General features: G+C 41.8%; 2 protein-coding genes across 3 annotated transcripts in view; one reads left to right on the top strand and one right to left on the bottom strand.

The window, feature by feature from the left end:
* dnah7 (dynein, axonemal, heavy chain 7) overlaps positions 1–10,201 on the bottom strand; it is a 102,357-nt gene extending 92,156 nt beyond the window's left edge. Inside the window, exons 1-17 of the mRNA XM_062456298.1 lie at positions 10,075–10,201; positions 9,790–9,861; positions 9,525–9,627; positions 9,083–9,236; positions 8,821–8,911; positions 8,051–8,231; positions 7,722–7,794; positions 7,316–7,441; positions 7,052–7,171; positions 6,733–6,916; positions 6,313–6,492; positions 5,846–6,118; positions 5,324–5,451; positions 4,876–4,954; positions 2,472–2,696; positions 1,993–2,139; positions 559–879 (exon numbers count right to left, since the gene is read on the bottom strand). Coding sequence (XP_062312282.1) covers positions 559–879; positions 1,993–2,139; positions 2,472–2,696; positions 4,876–4,954; positions 5,324–5,451; positions 5,846–6,118; positions 6,313–6,492; positions 6,733–6,916; positions 7,052–7,171; positions 7,316–7,441; positions 7,722–7,794; positions 8,051–8,231; positions 8,821–8,911; positions 9,083–9,236; positions 9,525–9,627; positions 9,790–9,861; positions 10,075–10,086 — 2,469 coding nt within the window. The 5' untranslated portion in view covers positions 10,087–10,201. The remainder of the gene's footprint in view (positions 1–558; positions 880–1,992; positions 2,140–2,471; positions 2,697–4,875; positions 4,955–5,323; positions 5,452–5,845; positions 6,119–6,312; positions 6,493–6,732; positions 6,917–7,051; positions 7,172–7,315; positions 7,442–7,721; positions 7,795–8,050; positions 8,232–8,820; positions 8,912–9,082; positions 9,237–9,524; positions 9,628–9,789; positions 9,862–10,074) is intronic.
* A 2,471-nt stretch (positions 10,202–12,672) lies between these two features.
* On the top strand, positions 12,673–16,448 carry LOC134017044 (anterior gradient protein 3-like). Of its 2 annotated transcripts, none has more exons than XM_062456293.1 (8): positions 12,673–12,907; positions 14,325–14,425; positions 14,708–14,771; positions 15,028–15,080; positions 15,349–15,425; positions 15,655–15,718; positions 15,854–15,937; positions 16,270–16,448. In XM_062456293.1, exons 1-8 carry the CDS (start codon positions 12,855–12,857, stop codon positions 16,317–16,319), a joined length of 546 nt encoding a protein of 181 aa, XP_062312277.1. In that variant the 5' UTR covers positions 12,673–12,854; the 3' UTR covers positions 16,320–16,448. The 2 variants fall into 2 exon arrangements, with proteins under 2 accessions (XP_062312277.1, XP_062312278.1); XM_062456294.1 differs by having other exon boundaries at positions 12,752–12,907; positions 14,321–14,425.
* The last annotated feature ends 2,664 nt before the right edge of the window (positions 16,449–19,112 follow it).

Raw genomic sequence — 19,112 nt, 5'->3', positions numbered from 1 at the left:
TCTTTACGTTCTAAACTTTAATGCAGATTTTTGATTGGTTAATATTAGCCGTCATTTACATTTTACATTTACATTTAGTCATTTAGCAGACGCTCTTATCCAGAGCGACTTACAGTAAGTACAGGGACATTCCCCTGTACTTCCCCTGTACTGGCAAGTAGGGTGAAGTGCCTTGCCCAAGGACACAACGTCATTTTGCACAGCCGGGAATCGAACCGGTAACCTTCAGTTTACTAGCCCGACTCCCTTACCGCTCAGCCACCTGACTCCCTAGTCATGTGACAGGGAGCATGCAAAATCAATTTATGACAAAGATTTTAGTTGTGGTGCTCCTTAATATTCGGTGGGTGCTCCAATTTTTTTTGAAACTTTTTAAAGTTGGAAGCACCAGTGCCACCTAGTAAAAAGTTTATTTCAAGCCCTGTACTGTACCAGTGTGCCTGAGAAGTTATATAGGTACGAATTTATGATCTCCATACAGCGTCTGTCAATGTGCAGAAATACAGGATCTACCACAAGCCCAGGGAATTAACCTGCTTGTCTTTGGTTAATACCAACCTGCACTATAGGAATGTTCTCCTTGAAGGCCTCCACCTCTGCCTTCACCCTGGTGGTGATGTGCAGAGCCTTGGGTGTTTCCTGGAAGCTCTTCTCCAGCTTATAGAGGGCTCTCCAGTAGCTCCCCACATCTCCCTCCACCTTGTCTGGGTTGACGGCGGACAGAGGGCCATGGACCCACTGGTGGTGGTGATTCTGGAAGTCAGCGGCCGTTTCGTAAAGCCGAAGGAAGGGTGTGAGGCGTTCCTGGACCTTCTTCCGGTTGGGGTACTGGGTCATTGGCCAGCCAAACGCCTCCTCTTCCTGGTTAAAGCCCTCGATCTGCGGGTGGAGGAGGGAGGCGTAGAAAAACATTCCAAATATTAATATATATATAATAGTTCAACTTTTAACCTATTAACTCATTTACTAAACTATTATTTTAGCTTTGAAACTGAGAAACATACAGTAGATACATGAAATGCCACTTTTCAGATTTTGATAAAAAGAGCAAAGTACATCAAACAAGAAGAGATCATGCAACATCACTTTGGCTCTACTGCCCTCTGTCGGCATGCAACCTCATGGTGAGACAGGGGATTGTCTGAATGTGAATACTGTCATAGAATAGAGACACTCTACTCATATACTACGGGCCCTATTTTAACGATCTGAAACGCAAGTATCAAACGCGAAACGCAAGTAACTTTGTGGGCAGGACTCTGGCTCTGTTGCTATTATACCGGCGGGATAAACGACTCTTGAGCCCAACGCAAATCTAAAATAGGTTGGTCTGAAGTAGCTACATTACTCATAGGTGTGGTTTGGGCGTAACATGCAATAAACCAGATCAGATCGTCATCTCACATTCCCTTTAAGAGCAGGCGCGCTTGTTCCATGGTGGATTGCTATTATAATAGTATAATAATATAATAATGGCGTGCGCCTGGCGGATTTGCCAGGCGCACGCCAGGAGCGGTTCACAGCTGAGGAGACCGACGCTCTCGTCAGGGTCGTAAAAGATAGAGAAGTGACATTGTATGGGGATGGGAGAAGAAACCCACCCAAAAACAGGCGTTTAACCGAAGCTAGCCCCGGGAGGACAAGCTCATTTCCTATTTTACCGACGTGCGTCTATGAAGGGAAAAGTCCGCTGTGCGTCGAGTGCAAAATAGGAATGATACATGCGTCGGTGTACAAAGTCAATTGCGCTAGGTGCAAGATAGGGCCCTACATATCTAATCTTTCCAGACAATTTGCAGAGAGAAGGTAATAGTCTGTCAAGATTGATTTTCAATTAGCCAGCTCTTCATTTTCTGGATTTTGCCATGCATCCCATATTCAAAAAACTGAATGAAACTAAATTAAACTGAATGACTCCGGTTTAGGAGGACATTCTTCCTGTGGTGTGGTATGGTGAATGGGCCTGTAGATCCTCCCTGCTCTTTTCCTCACCTTCTCCATGGCAACATCCAGCTTGGAGTTGAGGGCCTGGGCCTTTTTCAGGTATTTGCTGAGTTCTGACAGGTCTCCGAAGGTCACAAACTCCTCCACCTGCTTGGCGTAGCTCTCCAGTTCCTCCACAAACCTCTCACAACGCAGCTGCAGGAAGACAAATCATGGAGTTATTTGGTTTCTGTTCTGCCAGACGGCCACAACAGCTCACATCAATTACGTCTGAAATCAACTAAGAAGCCCTGTTCAGACTGAAAGATTTGATGGAAAACCTGGTTTAAAGTGGGCTAACAAGGTCAGCTAAAACCTTTCTTTTTACAGCTGTCCTGGTCATCCTGAGTTCCAGGACATACAGGGTTCCTGGTCATCCTCCCACCCCTCCCAGGACATACAGGGTTCCTGGTCATCCTCCCACCCCTCCCAGGACATACAGGGTTCCTGGTCATCCTCCCACCCCTCCCAGGACATCTCTCTCGGACCTTGAGGCCTCCCTGGTACTGCTCCTCCTTCTGCTTGGTGATCTGTCGGTGCTCCTCCAGGATGGAGGGCATGCGGGTGTGCCACTGGAAGGTCTGCCTGTTCAGACGCATGTCCACAGCCGAGAAGGTCACATAGTCCACTAGGAAGCACAGGCGTGTCTTGGAGTCTGACAGCTTCTTCTCCAGCAAGGACATCTCTTGGGCCTGCACCACATCCACGTACGTCTGAATGGAAGAAGGGAAGAAAGGAGCATGGATTCATGAGACCTCTGATGCCATGCTAATATGGTTCATCTCTACCGTTTAATGTAATAAGAATAATAATTTAGCACACGCTTCTATCCTAACCCTACCCCGACATACAGTACAAGGGGTGTTTTGAACCTGCAACCTCTTCATCTGCAGTCAAGTGCATTAACCACTGAGCTATACTTTGCCCAAACTGTTTACCTGATATCTACTCCAAACACAGAACCAGAACAGGTTGTTCTGGTCAAAATAACTCTTCCTTTCAACTCCTATGAAGTATTATACAGTAAGTGGAATCATTTTGTGTCTAATCATCATAGAATACAACAATGTACCTCAGTCTGAGGACAAGGGATGAAAAGTTTCCAAACTAATATCAAGTAAATAACTACACCATAAAGAAACACAGTGCTTGACGCCACTAAAAAGCTTTGCCCCAGAGACGGAAGGAACAAGAACCAAACAGCACCTACATAAACTCATGAGGCCCTCGGACACTCCCCCACAGCTCACAGGCCCTAGGACTAGGGCTGCAACGATTAGTCGACATTATCGACAACGTCGACAATTAAAAAAAATCTACAAATATTTCTGTTGTCGACAAATCGTTTGATCTCATAGGACCAATCTTAAGTGCCTGCAATAACGTGATTTGACCAGTGTGGCGCTGTAGCGCTAGACTAATGCAGCCCTCCCGTATGTTATCCAATAGAAGAAAACAGCGCTAAAATGTCAGCGTGCAAACGGGGCAGAACAAGTCGCGTCACTAAAAATACTGTCATCTGTAATGCGTGCAGGGCGGAACTTGCTTTCCATGGGAGCACAACGTGCATGCTGGAACATTTAAAAAAGAAACATCCCCGGCAGGAGAGGAGATGGAAACGGTGAGAAGTGAGTGTCCTCCAGCTGGAACTAAGCAAGATGGCCAGTTAAGCTTAATTTATACTTCGGTCGCAGACACTTTTGAAATGGTCGCCGCCGAAAAAAAAAAAGTGTTGCTCAGGCTGCTGCATTTATACTTCTGCAAACAGTCGCCTGTGCTCAAGGTTCGCGTGACGTAAACAGAATCATTTTACCGTTACATTCATAGCTATGGTTACATTGTTAACGCTTTGTAGCCTAGGTGATCAATCAGAGAAACTGACCATTTTAATTTTTCACTATGTGACGACATCCGCGCCAGTAGAAATTTCTCCTGGTAGGCGACACTTCTAAGCGACGGTTAAAAGTGTCGACCGAGACGTCATTTCTGTCGGCGACCTTTTCAAAAGTGTCTGCGACCTAAGTATAAATTGGGCTTTAAAATGGTCAGTTTCTCTGATTGATCACCTAGGCTACAAAGCGTTAACAATGTAACCATAGCAATGAATGTAACAGTAAAATGATTCTGTTTACGTCACGCGAACCTTGAGCACAGGCGACTGTTTGCAGAAGTATAAATGCAGCAGCCTGAGCAACACTTTTTTTTTTTCGTCGGCGACCATTTCAAAAGTGTCTGCGACCGAAGTATAAATTAAGCTTAAGCGACGGTTAAAAGTGTCGACCGAGACGTCATTTCTGTCGGCGACCTTTTCAAAAGTGTCTGCGACCTAAGTATAAATTGGGCTTTAGCGACACAAGTTGATAAAAACGCATTAAGCAGTATTTCACGCATACTAACACCTTAGCAACATGTCCACAGACAGCAGTTTTACATGCATTAAAGACATAAAGCTAAGAATATAAACACATCTCTTAAATTAGGCACCAGCTTTATGTTCAATGAAAAACAGTAAGTAATTGGACAAAAAGAGATTGGCCTGTTCAGTTGGCTCAAAATGCAATACAAATATTTTTTTCAAAAGCTGAAGTGATTTCTTGGTTTTATTTGTTAGAATAAGTATAACTCAATGTTTAACAAATTGCAAAAGCTGAATAATCATTCAAAGCCTACTGATTAATCAGTGAAAAAATATATGATTAGTCGACTAATCGTTCTAATAATCGTTGATTATCGTTAGTTGATTATCAAAATAATCGTTTGTTACAGCCCTACCTAGGACACTCCCCCACAGCTCACAGGGGACTCATAAAGAACATCAAATTGATGACGAGCCTGTCAGTTCTCCAGATCTGTCATCAAGGAACATAAAGCCCTGGCAGCCATGACAGTTACCTTCAGCTCCATCAGCTGCTGGGTGTTGCTGGGCGTGCTCAGTAATTTCTCTGCAATCTTCTCAAATTCATCACAGAGCCTGAGAGTCAAAGCACATTCCAGTTAATGTTACAAGCTGCAGTGTACGAGTTTGGCTTGAGTAAACGATACTGCACTACAGGGACCACAGCATGAGGATTGAGAAGGTTAATGGAGAAGCAATGAAGCCGATAGCATTTTAAATAAGAGGGGTGAGTGGTCCATTTTTTTTTCATGGAACATTTGTTTTGAGTTTCAAGATTCCTATTGGGAGACAGTGGATAGTTTCCCTGTAGTGAACAAGTTGTTGAAGAAACAGGGTGTGTTCTGCCCCAAAACATATTTTCTTGCTTGTGGGGAACAAATAGTTTGGTTTTGCAAATCTGAGAAGAAGTGGGAGTATGTAAATGTTCTTCAGGATGGTACCTACTTCTGGTTGAACACCTGATGGTCTTGTAACATGCGGGCGATGAGTTTCTGGCACAGTCCCTCTGCACGCTTCACAAGGGCTCTCACCAGCTCGTGGGAGTGAACCTCAAACATGCCCAGACGTACCACCTGCAGGAACCATGCAGCTAAGGAGGCAGGCACTGGGTTGGCTTCAGCCAGACCTGCACCATCAGCTACGGTGACTTGAACCTTTCTTTTTTAGGAAGGCTTTTGAAACACACAAGCTGGCACAATCGACATTTTCTGCTTAAACAAGCCGATTTAGCCCTTAAAAATGATATTGTCTTGGAGGATGGAGGCTGCCAAACTAACATCATGAACACCGTACATGAGCTATACTCTGGGAGAGGTAACAAGTAATAAAGATAAAGTCAAGCTTGTTTCTCAAATATAGTACAGTTCATACTATACTCACATACAGTAATAGTATATGTGAGGCCGAATGCACACAAGGTGCTGCTTATCCTCTGGTATTATAATGTAAGCTGTGTTCCTCTGGTACCTTGCTAGAGTCGTACTGGATCTCGTCTGCTAGCTGCTGGTAGCGCGTCACCTCCACCATTATCTCCTGGAAGGAGTGCTGCTCACGGAGGAACTGCTCCACGTCCTCCAGGGCCTGCTGGGACACTAGCGAGGCATACCTGTCGTACAGGCGCACATGCTCCCTGGGACCGGCGCTCTCCGAGCGGACCACCCTTCTAACCTCCTCCTGCTGGGCCTCCAGGATCTCCGCCAGGACCACAGGCCTCAGGCTGCCCCCGCACTGGCCGCCCGGCTGACAGGGAAACAGGAAACACCAGCCATAACCATCACCAGCCATAACCATCACCAGTCATAACCATAAACAATCATAACCATCACCAGTCATAACCATCACCAGCCATAACCATCACCAGTCATAACCATAAACAATCATAACCATCACCAGTCATAACCATTATCAGTCATAACCATGACTCTAGTAGTTACCCATTCAGAGTAGAGCTTGGTCTCCACACGAGGCACCAGGCTGACAGACTTCAGCATCATGTCGTACACGTTCAGGAGGATGACCTCAAAGTCTTTGAAGTTGGGCTCAAATTGGATGTGGTTCTGGTCCAGGATGAGTCTCAGGACAAAGCCAGGGTGCTCGTGGGCTCGTACTGACAGCTGAAGAAAGGCCATATGGAGCAGTTTAGATATTTTAAATATGCATTTAAAGATTACCTTCAATCTCCACAATAATCTGCCATCTCTGCCTTTACAGTATATTTTATGGTATAGATGCACATGAACCCCACTGTTCAATTCTGTGAGAAAAGCATAAGCAAAAAGCATTAGCAAAAAGGATAAGCAAAAAGGCAAAAAGCATTTTGGTGCTAAAATAGTAATAGTAAAGAGTAATTCTACCGGATTTTGACTAATGAGATGTGTGTAGTCCTGCATAGACTCCAGTGCAAGGCTCTGGAGCTGGGAAGTCATCAGGCCTGCCACACAGTTAAAGAAAGACTGCAGTTTGGCTGCATTGGTGTTGCTGGGCACCATCTTGCGCTTGTTCCCTTGGTAGTAGATATGCTGGACTTCAGGAAACCATCTGTGGAAGACATTTGTTTTCCAGTACAATACAAACAGTGATGGTGTCAAGGTTGAATTTGACCATGTTCAGTACTGGTCAGGAAGGAGTTAACATACTTCTTGTTCAGTACTGGTCAGGAAGGAGTTAACATACTTCTTGAGGAGGATGTCCTTGGCACTCTCGATGTGACGGATAACCAGGTGCTGGAAGACAGAGAGCTCCATAGACTCCTGTGTGTTATGGAACTCCTCCACATCAATGAGGCGCACCTTCCTACAGAAGACAGAATCGTGAAAGTGAACAAATGAGTTCAGTTCTACTGACATGTGAACATAGAGTACAGGTACAATTCCTACTGGACACACAAACCACCACCTAACAGTGTGTAGTAGTTATTTTAGGTGAGAGCATACTCACTTGAAAGACACATGCCACAAATCCAGCACCTGCAGCATAGTGGGGTTGATGGAGTGCAGTCCTTCCTTAATGCTCTTCTGAGCATGATGAAAGGACTTATTCCAAGGCTTGGGCACCAACTCCATCCTTAAAGAGGGAGAACGAGGAACGATAAGATGAGGAATCTGGTGAAGTGAAATTTGGAACTTTTGTTTTCTCTTTTGTTTTGTCTATTGTCTTTGTCTTGTGTATATAGTGAAAGGGCTGCCTGACAGAATATGCTAAAGGATATAATTAGCTGAAGCTTCAGTCTTCACCTTTTAGTTTTCCTTTTACCTTACGGCTTTATTGATATTGATTTATTTGTTTGGGAAAATTGTTAATAAGGAACAAAATAAACCAATACTCCTACTGTTGTTGAACTTACTCTGCTCTGTGAGGAATAGGATCTTTCATGTTCTCCTCATCATTCATCCTTGGGTCTCTGAGCACAAAGTCCACTGCAAGCAAAGAAAAAATTGTAATTTATTCAGTCTCCATCCTTGAAAACCCTCCAAACAACCAACTTTTTTGTCTCTCCCAACAAAACATTCTGTCCATCAAGTGATAGACAGTGCATAATGGGAAAAGTCATACTGAGCCACAAGAATGTTGTATGCCTAGAAGCCAACTGCAAAAGGCATGTAGTATTGTATATGGAGATGACTGTGTTAAGTGTAAAGGCTGATGGTCCTGAAACGTATTGGGGTCAGATACCGATGGCTTTCTTCACACTCAGCAGGTAGTCCTCCCTCATCTCGTCAGAAAGAAGCTCAATGGTTTTCGTCAGCATCTTTAGGTGGGTTGGGACCAGGTCCAGAACATTCTCCAACCAAGAGTCCTCCATAGCCGCCACATGTTCAGTGTCAATCCCATTACGGATGTAATAGTAATATCTCTGATAGGAAAGACAAAAACATTAATGAAATTGTAGATGCTGTATTAGAATAAACCATATTATCAATTTGCTTTAAAATAACAATAATACTGCTGTTCCATTTTTGGTTGCTGTGCCACAACCATGCCCGGTATTATATTACATGAAGTATTTAATGTTCTGTACTGCAGTGGTGTCGGTGCTCTCTAAAATAAGCTTTCAGTATGCCATGCGTGAGAGTGCTATGTAACTTCTAACCGTACATAGCAACAAGAGCTTCTAACAACAAGCACACCAAAACAATAGCCCAAGTGTCTGCCTGCTGTACACCTTGTCTCTAATGATGGCAGCACGGTGGTCTCAGAGCACTGAAGGTCCTTCCTGCCGGCCGCTATCAGACTCAGTACACCCCTGGCTGGCTGCATCCTAGCGACTGAAGCCAGCGGGGGCTGCTAGGGCTAGACGGATCGTTCCACCACAACATATCTGACTCACACCAGTGTTTTACAGCCCCTGAGTACAGTGTTCATTCTAAGACACAAGCCTTTTTCAGAAATGGGCTGGCCTAATACTGTGGGTTCTAAAGAGTTTGTTGTGGCGGTTCTCTCACCAGCACATCCTTCTCTGTGGCTGTGGGGGAGCCACAGGTCGGGGGCTGACTGTCCTCTGCAAGGGGTTTACCTTCGGTGGGTTCCTGCTGCCTGCAAGTAGGAAGAAGGGTTAGGCTTGGATGGATGAATGACTGAATGGATGACAGGATGGATGAATAACTGGATGGATGGATGTGTGGTTGATCAAATGGTTGGTTGATATGGCTGGCTGGATGGGTTCATCGGGTGAGTGTGTGTAAAACAGGACTCTAACATGCATACAGGATTATGCTGACGAGGGCACTGCGGAAGTGCTCGCGGTCTTTCTTGGGCAGTGCAGTGCTGCGAGGCTTCTCTGGTAACAGGCCAGCATCTTCCAATCCTCTGCTCTGCCTCTGGCCAAGCTTCTTCCCAGACACACCACCAAGTGTGTCCCCTAGTGAGACCAGGAAGAAACTAATGATTAAAAATGCATATTATTAGTTTATCATGAGAAGCCATTACATTAAGGTTACAACAGTAACCAAAGAAGCTGGTTATGAAATAGCTATCAAATACACTGATGAAAGAAACAATGTGCCTTTTTATGCATTTCTTCACAGCCATACTGTCAAAATTATTTATTCCATGGACGCAGACTATCATGTCTGTCAAAAGGCTTGATAGTTGTAAACAGTCTTCAAGTAACAAATAGCATGCTGATATGGAACTGTGGGATACTCACGAGAGTGTGTTACTTCTGCTCCGAACCCAGCAGCCTTCTCTCTGAGAGGTGACTGCAAAACAAAGGTTGGGACTATCTCCTGCCACTGGGGTTTGGAGCGGGCCTTGATGTGGATTAAGGAAAAATACTTTTTTTGACACTTACATTGCAAATATACCACCACATGTTCATTAAGTATTTTTTCCCAAAACAACTGAACTCATTTTGAAATTGGCATGTTACTGCCAAATAAGGTGCTGATGTGTCAGACCAAACACTAGTTTACCTGAGGAAGTTGTGGAAGAAGGCGTTTAGGATGTTCAGGGATTTTAGGCATCTTTTTACTGTGGATGGTATTCTAGAGAATACAAAAAGAAGATTGTTGACAACTTAAATTGGTTACTGTAGCCTAGGCCAGCCGTACATATGGACTACTGTAGGTTACAATGCAAATGTAACTTTTATATCATAGGAATTTGTGTAACGTTAATGTCTAGCTTCTGCATGACTGTCTTTAAAGCGTAATGATAGTGAGGGTACAATCCTGTAATGAAAGACATAGCTACATTACCTGAGCCTCCATGTTCAGGAATGTCTGTCCGTATTAACTATTGCATGTTGTAATTTAAAACGTGAAGAAGAAAAAATAGGTAGCTAGCTAGTCCCTTTCCATTTAATTTTTCCTTGATTTGGCTACTGTACCGGCTAGCTATTCGCACTACTGTAGATTGGTACAGTACTGTAGCCTACAGTACCAGTACTGTACCCGTGCTGGTAGCTAGTCTAACGTTCGGAAAATTACAAGGCTAACTCAATTACAATTATCTTCCTCTGCAGATAAGTAGTTTATGCAAATGTTCACGCTTTCAAACTAAGCAGTGAGTTGCCAGTAAAAAACTACAGTATACATCGATTGAATTTGTTTTGATAAGTGTTTCAGCTTTCGAAAGAGACCTGCCGTTGTTAGTGTGGTTGCTAGGCAATAGCAAGCCACCGCTAGGGCGTGCTAGGAGGCACGTGTCTGTGCTATGGAGATAGCTACTCTCTCCATCCTCTCATGAAGATAAAGGAGAAGATTACAGGACAAACGAAGTCAGGGGATAACTCACCACATCTTATATTATCACATTAGCAACCTAATGTAATGTCAAATCGATCTGGACAGATCGGATGTTTTCCATTATCCATGTCTTATCTATACTTCCACATTAGTCTACTGTACACCTCTATTCCTGCTATCAGTAAACTGCCGTCCTTATTAAACTCAAAATATATGGTGAAGCCGCAGCCCTGAAGGGTCCAACTGCATACCTCTCCTCAGGCCCCTAGAGCGCTGTGACCAATGGGGATTGAGAATGACCTCCCTCCTTAGAAACCTTACAGTAAAAAAATTAAGCAGTCCATCTATCACTTATTGCACATTGCCAAAGTCATCTACCAGTCATTTTGTCAATCGTATCTTATCTTAGATCTTATTTTATATTTTCCATTGTATAGTATTATTTAGAATCATTTAGATTGTTGTACTTTTTCAACTTTTATATTTAAGATTCATGTTTATCGTATGCAGCTTCCTGCTACAGAAAAGTCCTTGTTTGTGTGAATTTATATGGTGAATAACGCCAATTCAGATTCAGATTCTAATAATTCCTGGGGATATTGAGGAATTACATAACACTACAGATTAACAGTATTTGCCAATGTATGCGTTTTTAAAGGTTTTGTTTTTTTTACCCATGGGCTATCTTATTTACTTCCGTTATTTCAACAACGCATGGATAACTTGGATAACTAGGCTACTTTTTGGTTTAGGGTTTTGTGGTCATACCATAGGCGGAGCTCTAGTGTGTTTTTGACAACTACCGCTAGATGACGCAAAAGTAGGGCTGCCCATAGATATATATAAAGGACAGACCTGTTACGGTCTCTGGCGTTTCTAACAAATACACTTATATTGACTTTAAATTACGTGAAAACTTTGCCGTCAGTCCTGTACGTGACTCTGTTTTTATGAATGAGCTTTAATCGCCATGCAAGTTCACACAAAAAATTGATTTACTATGGCAGGAAGGTGCATACAATAAACATACGGTTCTTAACCCTTGTGTTCTCCTCGGGTCGTTCTGACCCATCAGTCATTGTGACCCACCGTCGTATTGCGACAACTTTACCGCATACAAAAACAAAGTGAAGCATTTTCTTTTAACCGTCGGGCTGTCTCAGACCCCCCACATTGCGAAGGTTAAAAGAAAAGTATTTTTATTTGTTTTTGTATTGGGTAAAATTGGGTAAACACAATGATGGTTCGTTATGAACCTTTGGGTCATGTGACCCGAAGGCAGCACGAGGGTTAAATATAACAATTTGAGAATGTACAGTAGTCTAAATAAAAAATTCTATACACTATACTATGTAACATATAAAATAACATAAGACAACCAAAAACATCAGCAAACTGCCAGCATGAGAAACATCAGTAATGTGATCCTGGCTGACTGACTGACTGACTGACTGACTGGCTGAGTGAGTGAGTGAGTGAGCGGCTGAAGGTTGTTAAACTGGAAACATGGGTTCTCCAGTTCCTGGAGATATAATGAAGAAGGAAATGTCATCCTCCCTAAGAGTCGTGCCTTTAAGATTTATTGAGAAGTGACTTATTTGTGAAGGAATAAGAGTGACTAGATAAGAATATAATTTATTGAAGAAAGCAAGAAGCCAAACGTAAAGAAGTGTCAAACATCACGCGTCTGGTCCTTGTGTTAAGAGGGAACTTGGAGGAAGAAAGTGAAAAGGACAGTATTCCGCATCAGTGGGGGGGTTGAATTCCCTTTACAAGGAGCGGATCTGCTGTACAATAAAAATCGACAAATGAAACTAAGACTGACCTGTAGTAAAACTGAACAAAAAGAGTTAGAAGTGTTTCCACAGTGAAGATACAGTTAATAAAATAGAACATTTGAGCAAAGTACCAAAAAAAGTATATAAAATCTAAAAAGGAAAAAAAGAAAAAACCAGAATATCTTGTCCTACTTGTCCGTAGGACAAGACGCCCACATCAGAAACACTGATCGTGTTTCATAAACAGCACTGACATAACCGTAAAGGCAGGTGCAACTTTCTCTAGGAAAACCATGGACTACATATTTAAGAAGCAACAATGTTGTGCTCTTCAACCACAAAAAACTACAAAAGACGTCCTGGGCCTTTAACTGGTGAAAGTGCTATAATTGGCAACATAGTAATATCAAACATTGTGTGTGTGTGTGTGTTTAGGGGTGGGGGTGCGGTGCTTGTACTGGTATAAAATACCTGTTTGGGGAGTTCTTAGTCTACAAAAAGATCTTCAAAATCATGTTGGTGCGTCATTTGGACATACAGCCACTCCTCATAGCTTGTCACACTTGGTAAGACAGATTATGTATTTGTATCCGTTTGCGTATGATTTTGTTACATTATAAATTCCTAATCAGCTCTTTCTGGATTGCACATTTGTAGATTTGGCTTGCAATCCTATATTCTGCAATATTATGGTACATTCTTTGCCAAATTTGTCTGGAGAAATTTCAGTTATGTTGATTGTGTTTCTGTTTTATTAGAGACTAAATGATGCCATTCTTTTTTTTTAACACAGACTTAAAGTATTGAGTTTTAGAAACAGACATCATTCACAAAATCTGGCCAAAATAGCCTGTTTTACCCACTGATCTGTGCTGTTTGTTTTGGGAATAAACCTGTAGGTAACCCTAATCCTACTTGAACAAACATAGGACAACCTCCATTTTTACCAAGCAGGTTTATTCAACAATTCTTATAAAAGTTGAGTTGATAGCCTAGATTAAAATGTTTGTACTTCTCTGTGGCAGAACACCAATACAAAAGTAATACTGTAGTTTGGCACAGCAGATACGTAGGAGGGGATCCTCAGCAGGAGAGGGTTAGCTAACCCTTCATTCATTCTCAGTCAGTCTAAACCTCGTCTTGCTGAGCTTGTCTGGCTAGTGAGTCAGAAAAGAAAACATGATTGAAGACTTAATGTGCAACTCTGGTGACATGTTACACATGATTACAGGCAGAAATGGGAAGTAACCAAGTACAAATACTTCATTACTGAACTCTAGATTTTACTTTCACTTGTTACATTTTCAACACAAATATCTGTATTACGTACTTCTTACATTTTCAAGCCAGGCTTGTTAGTTTTAATCTGTATTTGGTTGCATGATCAATATTTTCTTGTCATTGCGCGCCTTTTTTCATTTTCACTTACGCACAGCAAACGTAAACTAGTCTACAAAGCTACCATGGAGGAAGGCAGACTTGATGAGAACTCTACTGTACTCTATTGTACTCTGCTCTGATCTGCTTTACTCTGTTTAGGCTTCTCTGTTGTCCTCTCCCCCTCAAAAAAAATATTTTATAAAAAAGCTTCGAATGGTTGAAAAAATGTTTTTGATAAAAAGTAAAAAACAATATTTGCGATTCTTTTTCTAAAATAGGTTTGCATCATTGATGAGTACTTAATGAGGACTATACTATACTCTACTGTACTCTGCTCTGCTACTCTACACTGTTTTAGGCTTCTCTGTTTTCCTCTCCCTTCTCCTCCTCTCTCCTCTCTTTTCACTGTATGTGAAAAAAAATATTTGAAAGGTTGAAGAAACATTCTTTTCTTACTTTCGAAAGGTTGAAAAAATGTTTTTTCAAAAAGATTTTTTTCAATTAAATAACTTTATATTATATATTTGCAACGTTTGTGTGAAGCATTTACAAACCTGTATGAACCCTCTGTGATGTTAATACATTTAACTTGATCTGAGAAAGGAGAATGTCTCCCTGGTCTCTGTCCACCCTGGTGTTGGCATCTTGCGTCATTCTCAGCTCCTCACAACAGAAGAACAAGCAGCCCCAGACCATCTCTAGAGGTACCAGCTAGCTCATATGTGCTTACATACAGATTGATTGGTTTCATTCATATTGGTCCAAGGGTTTTTGTGTAAACAGAAGCTATCCTAGGACCACTCCTGGGGATAAGGTATCTGTCCACCAATCTGTTTTATTAATTCTAGAATGGCAGGAAAACAATGAACCCAATATTCTCATTCTGGTAAAAGACCCTTCCACAGTGTTAAAGACAGCAGAAAGACACTGTCACACCTCATTCCTGTTCATATGTCATCCTAACCCTAACCCTAACGCATCCCCAGGCTGGGGAAAAGGCATCACCTGGGTGGCAACCTATGAGGAAGGCCTCAGGAAAATGAAAGAGAAGTACTATTCTTAATCCATACATTTACTTTGAGACCTCTACTTTGGACTACTTTATCAGTCTAACTGGTTTTCATAAAAAAGATTTTGTGTGATGTGATGATATCCAAATCTTTTGTGACACCGGTATTTAATTCAACATTATTCAGTTGACAGACAACATACCCTTAGCCGGAATGTTTGTGCTGTCCTGTTTACACACCCACCATTGTCATGCTCTGCTCTGGAATGCATTCAGAATTTGTCTGTTGTCCCACAGCAATAAGCCACTGATGGTCATTCATCATAAGGAGGACTGCCCACACAGTAAATGTAATCCTTTCTTTTCATACTGCATAGTAACACTCTCCAAACAAGGTCTTATTCACCCCAACTGTTCAATTCAGTGGCAGTAGAGTCAGTTGTTCTTGGGGAATTATCTTGGTGATACCAATGTACAACTGTCATGTTTTAAAATATAGTAAGCTTTTCTTTAAAAAATATTTTCTTTATAGACGTAATCCTACATCAAAATAAATAAATGTGTATGCTAAATTGTACATTTGATTTAAAGCACTTTCTTTCCAACTTGTTTCCACAGCTCTGAAGAAGCTGTTTGCAGTTGACAAGGCCATACAGAAAATTGCAAAACAGGATTTCATCATGCTCAATCTTGTGGTAATACAAAAACTTTGTATCGTTTTTCAAAACTGTCAGATAAGTTCAATTTGTATATTTTATAGAATATAACATAAAAAGATTATTTACATTTGTAAAAAAACATCCTAACCACAGTACTTCTGAGGTTATCAATTTGAGATTTTTTTGCTTAGTAAAACATGGCCTTTAAGCCACTCTCAGTCAAACAACTGAGAAAATGTCAGTTTAAAGTTAAAAAACATTTCAGGAAGAGACCACGGACTCTAACCTGGCACCTGATGGTTACTACGTCCCTAGAATCCTGTTTGTAGGTATGGTCATGGCTCTTCTCTATGAGATCCACCCATTCCAGTATTTGCAATATTTACACTACAATCACAAAAATTGTTGCAGTCCTTCTCTCTCTAACACACAAATAAACACACAAACCCTACTGTCTTGTCCAGATCCCTCCATGAAAGTGCGGGCAGACATCACCAGCAAGTACAGCAACCATCTCTACACCTACCAGGCTAGCGATCTCTCAGTCTGTAAGTAGCTCTCTACCCTCCTATCCTGGGGGATTCTTGGCCTCAGCTCTCCTTGCTGAAAACACTCCCGTGCACACAGCTCTGCCAAAGCTCAGATTCTCATTCTGAACTGTTCCTACTCATGCATGTGAAGCCCACGGTACCGAGAGGGTTCAGGTCAAGAGGGGAAACTTACTACAGTTTGTTGTGTGCTGACATACAAAGGAAAGTACTAATTATCAACAGGAACTGTGGACCCAAACCCATACCTCAAGCCGTTGTTTCAATCATATTTTAACTAAAGAATACAGTGTAAGTTGATTTATGTTTTGATTGAACCCCTCTTTCCTCAGTGGCCGACAACATGAAGAAAGCCAAGCTGCTCCTTCACACTGAACTCTGATTCAGATGCTTTGCGGTCGGCCATTTACCAACCAATATGCCAATGTTTACAAATGTGTTTACAAAGAGTCTATAGATGATCAGTAAATTGTTGGTCTCTACAACAGTTAATAAAAATGATAAGACCTCAGTGGAGTTTGATTATTTAATATTTCTGTTAGTTTTGTTTTAAAATGTGAGGAAGACACTGATAGGCCATGATCTTAAAACGTCTATGTGGACATAGAACGCAGTGTGAGGGCTACATTATTCTCTAAAGTGTTTTAGGATTCATTATAGAGAGAAGTAATCATCACTGTCCAGCAAATGCAAGCATTGGTCCATTATGTTGCTTGTCAATTCAGAAATATAAGGAATGCTACTGAGTGCAGAAGCATGTTTCATGTGAGGATGCAAGACTTTATTGAAGAATAATTCCATCCATTAAAATCAGGGGGGTCAGATGGCTGAGCGGTTAGGGAATCGGGCTATTAATCAGAAGGTTGGCAGTTCGATTCCTGGCCGTGCCAAATGACGTTGTGTCCTTGGGCAAGGCACTTCACCCTACTTGCCTCAGGGGGAATGTCCCTGTACTTACTGTAAGTCGCTCTTGATAAGAGTGTCTGCTAAATAACTAAAATGACTAAATGTAAAATGTGAGGTATCAAACAGTCAGTTGGATTTTTCTCGTTCAAAATCCTATAAGCATGCATGTAGAAAGGGTTTTGCTCTGTAGAAGAACATTTGACTGCAGATCAAAAAGTCCCAGGTTCAAATCCCCATGTCACTTAAGCCTCTGCTAAATTAATACATATAATCTCCTACTCGGTGAGGGGATTTATCCACTAGGTGGCAGTATATGATACCTATACTCAATATAAAAAAGATACATCATCCTGCACTTTTAACAAATTACATCTACATGTACTTGTAAAAGCATATATGCTTAGTAGTGAAAAGAAGAACATACTATTTATTGTATTGAAGACTTAATATAACCTTATCTTTGGATTTTTTTTTTAATCTTTGGACCGTTTGCACTCAAACATACGTTATGTAAAGCAGCTTATACACATTCACATTTATGCTTTATCCAAAGCGACTTCCAAGAGAGAGTCACACACATGGCATATTCCTAAACACAACATTACAGCATTACTCCCTGACTGTACCATCACAATGTCAAAGTAATATCTTGGATTGGAATTAGAAGGCCCCTTAATTAGAAAATTAGAAAGTGTGGAATAATGTTAATTTGGCTTTCCATTTAGTTTTAAAGAGTAGGAAAGAAACTCATGTTGGCTAACAGGAAAACAGCAGAATTAATCTCATGTTGGCTAACATAAAAACAGCAGCAGGAATGACTTTTTCAGAGATACTCTCCCTAATGTTGTTGCCAACTCCTGATGGAGTATATCAATATGTGATTACTTACAGTTTCTTGAATCTCTCTACCCCCCCCCCCCCACACACACACACACACAGACATTTGTTTCTTCTCCTTTGCGGTGGGTAGTTACTTGTACATCACTTGTAATATTCTGAGTTTTCTGCCTAAAATCATCTTTGGGTTGTATGTTTCCTAATTCCTCTTGCTAGGAGAGCTGGAAATTGTAGTACATTCCCAACAACTCTGAATGATCCCCATGATAAATGATCCAGTATACTTTTCTAGATAAACTGTGATCTGAGTCTGAATTCACAATAATACGAAAAAAGAAGCATACTTTATATCCCTACACATCCCTTTACATTCATACTAAACGTTCTAACCCTAACCCTACACATCCTTTTACATTCATACTAAACGTTCTAACCCTATCCCTAACCCTACACATCTCTTTACATTCATACTAAACGTTCTAACCCTATCCCTAACCCTACACATCTCTTTACATTCATACTAAAACGTTCTCTTCTATCAGACCACATGAAGGTCAAGCCGTTCCTCACCCACTGAAAGCTCAAAACCTTATTTTATATGGGATTCTTTACACCGTCAATCTTCCAACTTTTTTTAATGTTCCAACCTTGAACACGTCCATGTGGTGAGTGGACATGTTTGGCGGCAGGAAACACAGCATCCTTCACCCTCTCATCACAGACAAGACAGTGTGCTGAGGTGCTCTCTGAAGGACGAGCTGAGAGGGAGAGGATGCAGCACAGTTGGTGAGTCATCTTGTCTCACAAGACTGACTTTATGCAAAGTAGAGGTTGTTAATCACTCAACATCAAGACGATGAGAGACAGAGAAAGAGTGATAGGGTGAGAGAGACAGGGTGAGAGAAAGAGACAGGGTGAGAGAACAAGAGAAAGGGCGAGATAGAGACAGGGTGAGAGACAATGAGAGACTGGATGAGAGAGAGACAGGGTGAAAGAGAGAGAGACAGCCTGAGAGAGAACGAGATGGTGAGAGAGACGGTGAGAGAGACAGTGAGAGAGAGACAGGGTGAGAGAGTGACAGTGAGAGAGAGACAGGGTGAGAGAGTGACAGTGAGAGAGAGACAGGGTGAGAGAGAGACAGTGAGAGAGAGCAAGACAGGCTTAGAGAGAACGAGACAGTGAGAGAGAGACAGGGTGGGCGACGGGCACACCCGTCGCTATGGGCGGGCCATAGGGGGCCGGGCCCGCCCACAAAAATGCTTGTGCCCCCCCACTTGAGGCACAGATCTGTTAAAAAATACAGTAATTTTATATTATCATAGTTGCTAATTTTGTGTTGCATTAACGTTGCATTCTTTATCATTAAAACATTAAATATAAAGAAACAATGGTGATTTAGTTTGATTGATGGGAATCTACACTGCAACAGCCT

The sequence above is a fragment of the Osmerus eperlanus genome, chromosome 3, assembly GCF_963692335.1.
Source record: "Osmerus eperlanus chromosome 3, fOsmEpe2.1, whole genome shotgun sequence".
NCBI classification, from domain to species: Eukaryota; Metazoa; Chordata; class Actinopteri; order Osmeriformes; family Osmeridae; genus Osmerus; species Osmerus eperlanus.
Note: the sequence above shows the minus strand (reverse complement) of the source record. Positions and strands in the feature narration are given on the sequence as shown.

Bases quoted from the DNA above. Each gene is read 5' to 3' on its own strand.
- LOC134017044 (XM_062456293.1), top strand. From the start codon at position 12,855: ATGTTGGTGCGTCATTTGGACATACAGCCACTCCTCATAGCTTGTCAC. The intron at 14,426-14,707 runs GTACCAGCTAGC...ACGCATCCCCAG, and splicing joins GCCCCAGACCATCTCTAGAG to GCTGGGGAAAAGGCATCACC. The intron at 15,426-15,654 runs GTAATACAAAAA...AAAACATTTCAG, and splicing joins TCATCATGCTCAATCTTGTG to GAAGAGACCACGGACTCTAA.